Genomic DNA, 14,752 nt, shown 5'->3' on the forward strand with positions numbered 1-14,752 from the left:
TAGAAACATCCATTATGGATTAACCTAACGTCATAGTTTCCTGTGTAATCATGGATTGTCCTTTCTGATCATTTGACTGCTCATCTTGTCCTGTTGGATTAGGTTATAGCAATGGCGCTGTGCTCCCAGATGCAATGTGCCGTGAACAGCGGAGAAGAAGCATCCTAGAAGCGGCTCTCCACTTGCAGCTTTGTAGCTGTTCCATTTTTGAGAGATGCCGTGATCAGATCAAGTTGTCCGGAAGTCTGTTCATAAAAACATACAAAGGGAACCAATTTAACTCTTACTTACTCATGGTAGAAGCACATAAATTAAGGAAAACTGACCAAATCTGAGCAAGTTAACATCTGGAGGGCAAAACAGTTACAAATGATGCTGCAGACCAAAACAGTGTTGCGGGTGTGATGTCACAGAGCCGTACACAATTGAATTTATGGGTAAATCTTTTCCACAGGACCTTTAAGATTAACATTTTCTTGCTATATGGATTTGACATGACTGACTCCAGACAATCCTACATTAATGATGACAAATCCACCGTTCGCCTGGCTCAAGGAACAAAATGGGAGACTAGATAGAAAACTAGAATGTAAGTTTTTAAAATTACCAAAGAGGTGAATAGTGCCTTAGTAAAACTTGTTTTGTTGTAGTATGTTGGTATTGTTGTGTGGGAGGCTGCCAGGAAGTCAAGAGGTGACTGGCCAGTGAGCAAGTCTTTTTAAACTGTAACAGCCTCAGCACAGATGTTACAGATTTAGTTAACAACCACACCAACAAGTCCACCCACCGAGAGAAGCAGAGCAGAGCACACAGACACGCTCTGTGGGTGGAGTCATCACACGTAGCTGATTAATGCAGGAGCTTTGCATTTTCTATATGATAGAACCACTCTGAAAAATCACCTTCAACCTCAATTCAGCTTCATTTACTAATAGAGGATCAGGATCAGATCAGTGACACAGAGGGCGCCTGGAAAGAAGCCTAATCAGGCAGATAAGTGACAACACCTGAAGGGGTTACCTCAGGACCTTCAACAATTTGTTGGAGGAGGTGAAAATCTAAACAAATTAAAAGTGGTATAATAACCTATATTGATAAATATACACGTATATGGTCTATACCAATACATATTGACCGAACAATTGCTTTAATATCTCATGGATAAGAAGTTTCGAAACCGTTAAATACCCACACAGCTGTTTTGATTTATTATCTCTAATTAGACTTTGGGCTCAAAGAGTCATTTTATGTTGATGATGTTAGCAAAAGGTGTTCCAGTATGACATATCAGCCACTACATGCAATGTCAGAACCCTCAAACACTTTACTGAAAGGCAGCCTTTATTCTGTGAAAAAGATCTGTGACCAAAATGCCTATTTACTATTTAGTGCATCACTGTATTTAAGTGATGTCTTGTATGTACATTGTTTCACTATTTAGACCCTTAAAAACTCTGCAGACTGTGGATAAAAGAAGTTTCCACGGCCACTTTACGCTAATCGTCCCACAATGCATTTTTGATACAGAAAAATACTGTTGTGTCATTAACCTACACCTACTACACCTTGTTGATGATGGTTCATACCGGTACCGGAAGACATCTAACCAGTTAATAAAATAAAAAAAAGTTGAGAAATACAAGAAGAACATTGAACTCATTGACTTCATGAGTGTGCCGGACAGAAAAGCTCTCAGTGAGGAGCACACTGGACTTTATCACGCTGTCAGCACTAAAGAGTTGACACATAACCTCATGTTAGTTTTGATGTAGCTTTTGATTGCGAGAGCTGTCCCGCAGTCTGTGGCCAGAGTTAACATGATCCACGTATGTGCCAATTTTTTAGATTAGCTGGGATTAGATTGTAGGAGATAGATTTGCAAATTAACTGCAAGTTGAATGATTATGGGTAATGGGTTTAATGACATTGAACAATGGCCCATGGTGACTAACACTTCTGTATTAGTAAGGGCCAAGTCAAATATATTAGAGCTTTCAGAAAAATACGAGTTACAAAGTCTGAAACTCGCCTGATAAGACGGTAACAATTTAAAAGTGGAAACTGTGGGTCACCTTAATTGGCACAACTGGACCCTGATCTGCACCAAAAACTAACTAGAACAATTTTCCAGAGTTTCAATAATGTGCAAAAATAAAAATAAACAAACAACGCCAGTCACATAAATCTTCTCAGTAGAAGTGCAATAATGATGCAGAGGAGCAGCCACACATAAGTCATAACTGCAAAGTACAAATGTGCGTCACACATTTTCCAGTACTCACAGTGAAACAGAAAGCATATGGTGACATATGGGAGAGAAACAAGCGCACAATTGGAGTAATAAGCACCACATGCTTTTTGTTTATCGATATACAAAGCAGACGCTGGATTCTCCATCACATTTTTTTTTTTTTTACAATTTCACCTACGCGTCATTCGGATGCAAAAGCCGAGGTGAAGTTAGTTGAGGTTTTTTTGGAACACAAAGAAGCATTCATAGTCTTCATTCGAGTCCTTTGTGCATTTTGATATATATTTGTGGTTTGTAGCAGAAAAAAAATCCAACAAACAGAATATTCTTTGCTGTCACTGGGCCTTTTCATACCTTCTATTTTTTTGTTTTTGAGGTTTTCCAAGGGTCTGTCAAAAGAGATATTTTTCTTCTTCTTCTTTTTTAACGACTGGATGAAACTGTCATTTCATATTCACACATTTAAAAAAAAAGAAACAATCTTCAGTGCACCACTGTATATCTTTATATCTTTACAAAGATATGTTGTTTCTGTCACTAAAACAATGTCATGGGCAGACTTCAGAGATGTTAAGTTAACCTATTGTGATTCCTGGTTATGGAGAGAAAAACAACAAACATTTCTTTGTTTTACAGAGCGAAGTGTCCACTTTTCACCTCCTGTTGTGGTTTATTTCTCACTCAGGGGGGGCCCAGATGAGTGTGTTGAGGCCAACTATGATTAAGCGGCGCGTTATGGTCAGTGCCGCCCACCTGAAGATAATCACTGGCTCCTGGGGTGTGAATCAGTGTGCAGAATCTCAGTCATTTACGGCCGAGGCCATCTCAGGCAGCCGCTGATGTTGTTTCATTACCACCTGTACTGCGGTGTGAACAGAAAAGAAACCGCTTCCCACAGGCTCAGACTGATTGCAGGTAGAAACGCTTAGAATTGCTGCTGATACAAAAGTTATATCACTTGTCAAACCCCCTCGTTTTTGTTTTTTTTCTCTCAGAGCCCCACACTGTGATTCGCTCTTCAACTCTAAAGTGGATTAAATACGTGATTAAGGCTGATTTATTGGGTGGCCATGGTTGCGGTGCAGGTGAATAGTTTCCACGGCAACTTTTTCTGAACAGTGAATTGCAAGGCTATTTTTTACAGTGTTTTTTTTTATATCTCTGCAATAGAGGATTATAAAAGGACAAAACAAACAGCCATAACATTGAATTCTGGGTAACATATTATTTCACTAGAGTGAACATGCAACCAGTGTAGTTTATTTTGAGAAAAGCACTTCAAGGAAAGAGGAGAAAAAGACCAAACATGTTCAGATTTAATATTAAATTTAGATGTTTAATATAACCCCACTTTCCGAGCAACAGACTGATTACATAGCACACATTTCAACATGTCATAGCAGGAAACTCACTAAGAACTAAGGTGTATTAACAATTATTAATGATTCCACTTAGTGAAAGTCCTGCCATTATGGGTCATCACTGTCACTCTTACGGGGACACTAAATGGAACTGAGCCATTGTTACTGTTATTAAATCCACATGTACTTCCATACTGACACTCACTATCAGGGCCACTGCTAGCCAGTTTGGTGCCCTAAGTGTAATGCTTTGTGCTTTGTAGTTAGGTTAGAAATAAATGTGCAGTGTAGGCTACAGTGTATTCCACTGCTGAAGAAAGTGAAGGGAGTTAACCCCGAAGATGACGTGCACTTTGGCCCCAGGAGACGGCATTGTGGAGGTTCTTGAGGGGGGGGCACTACAAAGCAATTACGCTTAGGGCACCAAATTGGCTAGCAGCAGCCCTTCCTAACTCCTATGCCAACCTGCTGCGAAGCCATATGCACATTTTGGTGTCCTACACACAGTGCGTAATGTGCATTATGGTAGCAACAGCACTGCTCACTATTTTAGTTTTTTTAAAGTACGTAAGTGCAAAGAAGAAGTGATAAAATGTCACTATTGTCTTTTCTTGTAAATGCACAACATCCAAACTCGAAGCCAACACTACCCTGCTGAAATTAGCTCACTGGCAGGAAGTACATATTGTACTACATGGAAGTGTACTAACAGAAGTATTCGAACTGACACACACACAGCTGAAGTGTCCAATCAGTCCACCTGGGCTCTTAACCTATAATCCTTAAGTGTCTGAATTTGACTAAGCTATCAAAACACACAAGCAAGTCTGAAAAAGAGAAAATGTGTTGTCTGTTACTCTTTATGTTATGTGCTGCTATTTAATACAGCTGAATTCACAATAGAATTCTTTTTATTTACATATTTTTCTGTTTCTGTTGTCAGACAGTTGAATGGAGTATGAAACAGTCCCATCCTTCGGGGGGTCAGCTCAGCTGTCCTTGTGCACACCGAAACACTGAGCTGTTGTTACAAGATTTACAGGCTCTGGAGGCTGTTTTTGGAGAAAAGCGCTGTTTTAGTGCGGACGGAGGGCTGTGAAACTGTAAGAAAAAGATGTGTTTAGAAATGTAACCAGCATAGTTTGAGTATATCGGATCCAAAAGTGACCCAAGGATAGACTCCTATAGCAATACATTTCCTCACTTTGCCTGAACTTCGATAAAACAAACTTTATGACACACTGTGTGAACAGAGCTGATAGCGAGCCACCTGACCCTGTCCCAGATCACATTTTGTGTAGTGACTAAGACTTAAGAAGCCCCATTCATCATGCCGAAGGACAGAAAACTTCTTTTTGTTTAAATAAATTGCTAAAAGAATAAAAAAAATAGATGCTAGGAGAACAGAGGCCAGCTTGAGACAAAAAAAATTAAGTCACGACAGTACGAAACCAGGTAAGGTCTACAATTTATTTTAGTCATTGTGGTCAAAATCTGAAATCTTCCTTATTATCACCAACATTACAACAAAAATCATGATGAAACCCAAATATTCTCATCTTATCAACAACAGATGGAAACAGGAGTCCTCCTCATCACCACCGTCCATCAACTGTTTGCCATCTTAGCAATCTTCAGCAGCAGCAGCAGCATCAAGCCAACGGTTTAATAAATTAGGAGGTACATAACAAAACACTTCAGGCTGTCAAGTCAGTCACCATAACAAAATGAGGTATATTACACCCAATTCATTGTCAGCTATCAACAACAGTTAAAACTTAATTTTGCATTTGAAGCAGCACATTCTGTAACACTCAAACAAATACAGTGTCGTCATAAATTACATGTACGTATATCAAAAAAGACACAAAAATACTTTTCACGTTTTGTCGTTTATCTAAATCTGTCCACATATATTGTTTCATGTTTAAGTTTTTTTTTTTTTAACCAATAACCATAGTCATCATTTATGAGAAAAATAACTACTCTACGTCAGTGCAAAACATCAGCGAGAAATTACCATGGAAAGCAGAATTAGGGTACAGAAATACAGAAGTCCAGATGATTCATGTGATAATTAACAGAAGTGAATAAGGCAATGATTGATTATATCTATATTGTTCAACATACCCAGAAAACTCTAAACCACCATAATTTACAGAATTTAAGGCATCGGTTGTCTTGGAGTGTCATACAGTACTGCACAATGCATCATATATCCAAGACGACCATTTCTCCTCTGTATAACCATAAATCCTTAAACTCATGGACACAAAATTAAAGCAAATATGTCTTAATTCCATAAATATTTTCTCTGTTTTCAGAAAATTAACTGCAGCTACTAACATTTGGCTCACTGGGCATCACTGATAATTTTGGCACTAACTGTAGATACATAAAGTATCTCCCTGTTGGCCCCTTGTACACACAGTCTACAGCCATCCATCGAAAATACCAACTTAACAGCAACTAAATATCAGATGTAATAAAGTAAACTTTTGCAATATGTGTTATTCTGTATCCTCTGTTTTACGAACTAAGGTGCTGAAGCGCCTCTGTCTACAGTAAGTCAACTCTATAACAAGTGGAGCCCAGTCAAAAGCCCTCTGATACAGAGCTGCCTGTCTTCTGATACAGAAAAAAGGGATATAATAGGTACAACATGTGGTGGGTCGGATAACACTTTGTCAGTCAAGAGGGCTCTTGGGCTTAGGCTTGTTTTCAAGAAATGCCTGGAAACCACTATACTGCAGAAGCAATGGAGCTAAATAAATATACAGTATACGTATCTTCAGTGTGAGAGGAAAAAGGTGATACTGCCGTCTTTCTATAGCTATCCATCTCATTAAAAAACATATACTGGTTGCCAAGTATCTCTCTTAAAAACACTGTGAATGACACCTTGAGTTCCATGGATACATTTCACTTTGCAGATGGAGATTTAGTTAGACAAATATTTCTGGGAAGCAAAGTTGCTCTGGAAACAAACTAATTAAAACTGGAGGTGAACTAAAGTGCACATAAAGTGTGCGTGTAGCAAATTACACTACAAACTGGGGTACCGGGAGTGCAAAACTAAATAGCTGAAGTGATTATTTAATTGACAAATTAACCACTCATCAGAAAATTAATAAATATATTTCAAGACATTTTCTTATAATTGAATCATTACAGCTCCTTAAATGTCAAAATGTTCTGGTTTCTATTATATAAATATATTTGGGTGTTTTATCCTTTATTGACCAAACCAAATAATAACAAAAAGTGAAATAATTTGAGGTTTTTACACAGTGATGTGCCAAAGCCTTACCAAAAATTTTAAACGCGTTTTAAAATTGTTTACATTATATCACTATGTGTGTAACATCTATTGCTTTGCTCGATTTGAGACCTGTCTTGCGGTGTCCACCTGAATTATGAAATCTTACACTCAGGTCCTTCTGTGAGTAAATTCAGTACTGCAATCTTAGGTCACACTGAGGCTTTTAAATTCTTAGTAGTCATACTATAGAATGCAAAGCTGCTATGATCATAGTTCAGACATGTTGTTTTTGTGTCCAGAAACAAGCAATTAATCTCGATTCAGAGCATGATGAGTCTAAGTAGCGTTATAAATAGTATTAGCGTGTTCAATAAACTGCAAAGGAGTCTTGTGTTATATCTTAGGAACAGAAAGCAAAGACTATTCTTTAGCTTCAGCACTGACTGAAAAGATTATTTCTGCTTCCAGAGCTGCTTTGTTCTAAGAATTGTTTGTATCCTTGCAACCGTATTATGGCTATTAAATATCAAACAACGTCATTAGTTTAATGTGATCGCTCTGCTAAGAAAGGGAAAATAAAGTCTTCTTCTCTGCGGGTTACTCCTTTCTGAGTACAGTCACTCACGCTCCACTTGACTAAACAACCTGAGGGGCACATGTCAGTCATGAGAGCAAAGGCAGCTGGTTTGAAGGCCCATTTTTTCCCATCAAAACTCTGCGTGGTCGGGTCAGTGAGTCCTTCAAAATAGCTGCTGAGAGCACAAACGATAGAGAGCACAACATCTTACTCACTTGTTTTCTTCCTTCATTGGCCCTTACAGTACAAGGCAATGTATTACAGTTGTATTTTACCCAATCAAGTCTGATATAACCTGAGCCGAACTGTCTGGTCATCTGTAATACAAATTAGGGGACTTGGTTATGTATCAAGTTTTGGTTAGGCTAGTTTTCAGTGCTACATACAGTATGAATGTATCAACTTGTCACAGACTAAAACAGACATACAGCCATTCTATATCCTTTTTTTTTTTTTTTTTTTTAAAGATAATATGAATATATAGTACAATAATGTCAAAAACAAACAGATATTCTGCAAAATGACTTTTATATCAGACTGAAAGCTACCCTAGTTAAAATCACGAGGCTATGTACTGGCCGTTCTTCTTGGGCGAGCACATCTGTCTCTCCAGGTGGATGTGAAATCTGCCGTTGCTTACTGTCCTCACAACAAGTTCACTGCACTGATCCGCTGTTCTGGGAACTCAGTATGCAAGCACAGTGGTATTACTGTGCAGGGGTTTGCCCTTGTCTGTCGTGACTTACTTTCTTCTTTTTTCTTTTTTCTTTTTTTTCTCAAGCATGTCAGACCAAATTCAAGCAGATGTGAACCGGAAACAACTAACATTTGTTGCCTTCTTTGTCAACAATAAATCTTCATATTTCCCTGACAGCTGCCAGGTCAACCCTCAGACTGTATCCCATCAGTCCGCTCCCTGTCACTCGGCCGTCGGTAGGCTGTTGCCTTGGTTGTCGTGCCTGCGTCCCGACGCGTTCAAGGAGCTACGTTTCAGCAGCCTGTTCATGATGTCAGTGCATGTCTTCTTGTACTGGTGTCGAAGCAGGGAGTACACGAAGGGGTCGCAGGCTGCCTTGCTGTAAGTTAAGCACTTGGAGACAATTCCCCAATGGGGGTTGATAGGCACCGCTGGAAATAACTCCACGATCCTGCAGGCAAGCATAAAGAGAGGGCGGTGAGAAAGAGAGCAGTGGAAAGGCAAGTCATCGTGCTGGAAAAGACATGCATGCCCTCGGTTTATTGTGCAGAAATTGACATTTAGATATTTTTGCCTACATATTTTTGAATCATACTGTAATCATGCAAAGAACCAACGTTTGTTTCTGCATAGTATCATCCAAGTAAGAACTTATTCTGTTATTGTGTGCAATCAAACACAAGTAAGGCAACTGTCAAATGAAATTACATATGGGATTTCCCTCGTGTGGATTAACAACGTAAGGCTACTTTTCATTTCATTTCTCGCTTGCAGCCAGCAGCATCTCATGTGAGAAAAGGCAGAGCCACCAGGAGCATAAAACAGACCTGTCTAAGCAGTATTGAGTGTCTGGAAACAAGCCAATTAACTTTGAATTGTGTTTAATACAGTGTTACACTGAGGGGCTAAGCAGAGAATCTTAAAGGACAGAGGACGGTGAGCTCTTCCAGTCTGTGGAGAAAAAAAAAATACTTTGATTTTTAAAAGGGCCGCCTAATTAGCTTTACAGGCTTGCCTGTTGTCTGCCTCTCGAACTAGCTGATCTCAGTCATGCTCGTAAAAAAAGAAAACTGGTGCTTTCATGCTCATTTTTATCAAGTGAAAAAAAAAAAAAGATGTCGCCGTACGTGGTGTCATAAAAGGTATTAAAAGAAAATTTGCTGATCCTCTTCTCTCGCACTCTATGTGATTACTCTGTCCACAATCAAGCTCTGTCAGCACATTAACAGTGGCCTTACATGGGCTAGTAGCCATCACTGGCATTTTCCCCATACACTCCACAGCAAGAGGTTAAGCCAGCTGCCACACCACACAGCAGGGGCTTTCACCATACACGTGATGACCCCGGCAACAAATGAGCACCAGAGGAGCGTTTAGTGTAATATATTCAGATTGTAATTAGTAAACTGCCATTTGCAGAATGAGGGCACGTACAGTGATGCTGTGGTCATTCATTACTGACCGTTTACTGATAACAAATTGTCAGTGCTCGCTGTCCGAGCGCATGAAAAGCTCAATATCAAAGTTCAACTTTCTCCAATTTTTTTATTTTTTTTAATTAAATAGATTAATTGGCGATATTTAACATAAAATGAATGGATCATTTCATATCCTACCAGACATTAATCTTCATCGTCATCACCCCGACATCTTATCTTAAAGGTTCGGTTCACCCACATTACAAAAACAAAAGAAAACTAAATTAAACTAACGAACTAACTGCAGTCGATTTTTGACAGACTATTCTTCCACAATTCAGCGCACAAAGGAAACAGCAGCTGCTCACAGCTGAAAAATAGTTAAAGTTTCTGGAAATGTATCTCTTAAAACAGCCACCAGCACCCACAAAACATTTGAGCGAAAATAAACGTTCCTAACTTTTGGAAAACCGAGTTCAAAAATAACTCGTTTTGCTGCTTAGACCATTTCTCAAGGCTGTTTTGCTGTTTAGACCATTTCTCAAGGCTGTGCAGGTGTGACATCCCCCTCATCAGTACCAGCACAGAAGCTACACAATGTACTGCTGTGGACAGCAGAGCAGCAAAACCTATTTTAGTCATCTAAACAAATGAGTTTAAGTGCGTGCTATATTTAGAATAATCTCACTGCTTTACTTTGCTGTCAGAGTCCTTTCTAATAGGAAACTGAAGCCATTATGTCATCTCTCTCTAAAGCCACCAGTCCAGACTCCTTTGACAAAAAAACATATTTTTACCAGTATATTATAATATTTCAGGTAATAGAGGATTCATATTGACCTGGTTTGATCAAGTTGGTGATTGTTGGAACAGCGGAAAGACGTAGACGTAGATGGTTTGTGTGAGTTTTATTTTGTTTGTCGCTTTTAAATGAAGTGTGAATAACCACGACCAAGTCAAACCTCAGGAAAGTCAACAAACAGTTGAAACTTGTTTGTAAATGCTAACTATTCTGTATGTAAGACCCTAAATTGTAGAGTTAGAACACATACAGAGCTGTTGTGGACTTTTCCAGTGGCTTTAAAATAGATTGTGGTGAAACTGCACCAGAAAGATGTTGGGAAACAATGCAACAGAATAAGGAATCAATCATAAAAAAAGGCATTTTTCTTTATATCTAGATTTATAGATGCCTGACGTCGCACAGATTGTATAACTTTCTGTTTGTATGCTTTGTTTTTTGTATACTAATTGCTAAAATGGTAAACTGTGGCAAATAATATCTGCACACTGTATGGCGTTAGTGCAGGAGAACAGTGTCCACCTACAGTAAAGTAAGTATGAGTATGTGTTTGTGTTACAGATATTTTCTGACTCAGCCCGCTCACCAACTTACACACACGATACACACAATTGCACAGCCATGCAGATAATTTGAGCTTTATGTGTTCATGTTTTGAGATAGGTCATACTGTCTCTCAGAATTAAAGCCTCCAACCCAAATGCAATGGAGGTGAATTTATTTTGAGGCGCTCACGACAACAGCAACATCTTCTCCCAGAAACAGTGTCCCTGTTACTTAATCACCGGAAAAAAAACAGGAATGTTTCTTCAAAGAACAAGCACAACGAAAAACTGTGAAGGTAAAAAAAAGGTGAGATGTTATATAAAAAATAAAAATACAACATTTTTATTGTAACTATGGGGGAAATCTTACAGAGGATGTTTACTTCTTATTTTGTTTTTGTGTGTTTGGAAGTGATGAGTGAGCTATTCTTGGGTATCTTTTCTCTTCCTGCATATTTTTCTGATATTCTCATGTATGATCTGAACTTGTACAAATAAAACTTCCTCCTCACATGTCCCACTCACACACTGTCACCTATTTGTTTCACTCCTCTCCGTCCACTGATTGACGCGAGTGGATTCTACCTGACTAACTGATGCACCCGACGAACTTGTGCAGAAAAAAAAAAGTGCTAATGCAGCAGCAACAGCAGAGCAGAGGCATATTACTTATCACAAGGTCAGCCAATCTCATCTTCCAACTCCGGCCCAGGCGTGGAGAGGAAGCAGAGAGGAGGTGCTTCTGCTGCTGGTGGTGGTGGTGGTGGTGGAGGAGGGGGGTGAGCTGACAGCAAAGGAGGGAGATTTCGGGGATACCAGCAAAACACTGCATATACGCCGCAGTGTATTCCCTCTCTCTCCCTCTCCCCCCCTCCTCCTCCTCTTGCAGGGTCTCTCTCTCCTATACACTCACCTTGTGATCACATAGGGAGCAAAGCAGAGCATGAAGGTGCCGATGAAGGTGCTGATCTTCCTCGTCGCTCTCTGTCGTCGCCTCTTCTGCTCTTCCAGGCAACGCTGGCGAACACTGGAGACACAGAGAGTCGTGCAGTTTTATAATCAGTGGGACGCACTCAGGGGGGAGACCACAGAGTGTCATAGAAGACAACAAGGAGTGGATGTACCTCTGTTGTGCAGGGGGATAACACAGGAGGAGCTAGACAAGGCTGAGCTGATGTGAAATAATAGATTTATCATCAAGACTCCTCACAGAGTGAGGATGCCCCACTTCAACAATTACAACCTGAGCACACATGCACACACACAGTGAGTGTATAATGGCTTATAGCTATTATATATGGAGGCAGAGTAAAGCAATCACTCCGGATGACATTTCAATAGACTCAGATTTTTCATCCCCACTGAATACTGAGGACACAATTCAAATGTCAGTGTAAAGATGCATCATTAAGGGTCCACATATACAGAACAGTGTCATTTCTTTAACGTCACTATGAAAAGGAAGGATGCTCACATCTTCCTCTTTCAGATCAGAGGTTTGATTTGAACACTTTGTCCTTTTTTCTCTCTCCTAACTGAACAATCTTGAAATTTGTTTTCCATATCTACCTTGCAGCTTGCTATAGAGTAATTAAAGGTGTGTGTGTGTGATGCAGGAGCAATACAAACAGGAAGAATCAGTTAAAAGTAGGCTCACCTGGGGTGTATATCCACCAGCAGCACCAAAGTTTGCATTGTAATAACGTCGATCCTCTTACAGTGAAACCTTGCCACTTTAAGCACTTTGAGGTATGTGACACACAGCACTATAAAAGACAGGAGAAAGGTGAAGGAGTGGAAAAAGACGGTGAAGATAACAAACTGGGTCCGACTGCTCGCCCTCGGGTTGGACAGGGTGCAGGACGCGTAAAGCCGGTGATATCCCACCCAGGAGAGGCTGGTGGCCACCGTGGAGAAGGACATGGAGTGCGCCCACGTGTAGCCGAGCACAAAAGCGGCGTCTTTATGGCGCATTTTGGAGTGGTACCTCAGGGGGAACACCACCGCGATCCACCTGTCGATGCTCAGCGCCGCCATGCTCAGCATCGAGTTGGTGGACAGGAATGTCTCCAAGAAGCCAACGATCTGACAGAAACCGTCTCCTCCGGGCTGAGCCTTGCTGACAAGTCCCACCAAAGTGAGCGGCATGTTGGATACGGTCAGCAACAAGTTGCAGAAGGTGAGGTTGAGGTTGAACAGACCTGGGACCTGCTTGCGGATCTCCGGATTGTACAGAAAGCAGATCAGCACCAGGATGTTGGACAGCAACGACACTATAATAATCACAACCACCAACACAGAGAGAATTACCTCCGCAGTGTCCATCCTGTGGGCCCCGAAACTCACTTATCCCCACTTTTTGTGTGCATATCCAGTCTTGTATTGCAGCTGCAAAATGGCATTAATCACCCATAACCGTGTCCATGCATCCCCAGATCTCTCCACCGGTGGAGATCCCCCCTCTGTCTCTCCACTACATTGTCTCTGTACGCGAGCCAGCAAAGATGATCAGGAGAATTCCGGCATGATAACAAGTATGTCCGGGGATTCGTAGGGACGATCTCCCCCCCTCCTCTTTATTTTTTTGCCCTATAAACTACACGAAAGCAGCTCTCCTGCCAAAGCTGCTCTATTCTGGCACTGCGTCTTGCGGTGGGGTTTTGTCGTCCTGTGATGCGCTCTCGAGGCATCACCGCTCCGCACACACTGCACAGTGTGTGGGCTACTTGATCTCTCTCTCCCCGTCTCCTCTGAGAAACAGTAAAAGACAAGAACAGTGATAACAGTTAAGTGGGGATTCCTGCTAGAAAGAAAAAGAAAAAGAAAATCGCATTGATTCCCTGGAGAGTTTCTTCCCTTTCACATGATCCAAACTTGTGCTTGCAGAAAAAAAAATGTCTAACAGATAAATAAATAAATAAATAAATGAGGCATCTGATGTGTGTATCATGGTTCTGGTTGCTCTTTTTTTTTGTTACTTGGAACAATGTCTTTAAAGTTCTTTTCAAGAGAGACCTGGTTAAGAAGGCAGCAGTGTCATGATGCAATACAGGCATTATATTCAGCTGTTACACACTGCACAAAAGAGTGCACACAGTATCCTGTTAAGAAGCCCATGATGAATTTTTTAAACAGCTTGGAAAATTGCAAAGTCATTCTTTTATCCCATTCTGGCTCACTTAAAAGACAAATGATGTCATGTTAAGCTGGCTGATCATTGCTTTGAAGCATCAACTTGCATTCCAGCGGCATCCCTTCTCCCTTTCCTGCCTTATTCAGAACATCTTTACAAATGCTTCATCAGATTGATAAGGAGCAACATCTTCCATTCCCCTAGAAGTCTGGATGACGCCCCCACACACTGTGTGCTGCCCCTCTGGACCTGAGTGTGGAGAGGATTTTTCCTCTGAAGCGTGGGACTCATCCGAGTGTGCCGCGGCACGTGAGCCATGCACTGAAGGCTGCTGGAGCAGGGTGAGGTGGTGGTTGTGGTTGCAATAAGGGGAAGAGGGGTGTGTGTGGGGGCGGAAAGAGTTATTGTTACTGCAACACACATGCTCATGGTATTTGACTGTGGAGATGTGATATTAGGCAAACCACCGTGTTCTCTTCATTCCTTACATGGTGGCAAGAGGTGAACATGATGATGAGGAGCAGAAAAAAAGGAGATCTGTCTTGAAAGTGAGGCACATGTAAATGCCATCCTGCACATGCTGTCTGTGGAGTATATGGGCTGATGTTTGCTCTTGATGCAAAGAGAAGGCGGCTGCAGGGGAAGGACAGACAACCCTGCCAGCTGCTGGGTGTTATTAAGCTGAAATGCAGCTCAATCTTGGCCC

At 40.8% G+C, this 14,752-nt stretch overlaps 1 protein-coding gene across 1 annotated transcript; it reads right to left on the reverse strand.

Annotated features, from left to right (window-relative positions):
* Nucleotides 1-7,944: 7,944 nt before the first annotated feature.
* Nucleotides 7,945-13,981, reverse strand: LOC104926349 (G-protein coupled receptor 26). The gene is made up of 3 exons (XM_010740226.3): nt 12,571-13,981; nt 11,827-11,940; nt 7,945-8,599 (listed from the first exon to the last, which is right to left on the reverse strand). The coding sequence occupies exons 1-3, from the start codon at nt 13,236-13,238 to the stop codon at nt 8,371-8,373; spliced, it is 1,011 nt and encodes a 336-aa protein (XP_010738528.1). The 5' UTR covers nt 13,239-13,981; the 3' UTR covers nt 7,945-8,370.
* Nucleotides 13,982-14,752: the final 771 nt, after the last annotated feature.

This window comes from Larimichthys crocea, chromosome XVI (genome assembly GCF_000972845.2).
Source record: "Larimichthys crocea isolate SSNF chromosome XVI, L_crocea_2.0, whole genome shotgun sequence".
Lineage (NCBI taxonomy): Eukaryota > Metazoa > Chordata > Actinopteri > Sciaenidae > Larimichthys > Larimichthys crocea.

Coding starts and splice junctions, on each gene's coding strand:
- LOC104926349 (XM_010740226.3), bottom strand. CDS start 13,238: ATGGACACTGCGGAGGTAATTCTCTCTGTGTTGGTGGTTGTGATTATT. Junction 11,941..12,570: donor CTGGTGGATATACACCCCAG/GTGAGCCTACTT, acceptor CTGTGTCTCCAG/TGTTCGCCAGCGTTGCCTGG. Junction 8,600..11,826: donor GCTCCCTATGTGATCACAAG/GTGAGTGTATAG, acceptor GCTTGCCTGCAG/GATCGTGGAGTTATTTCCAG.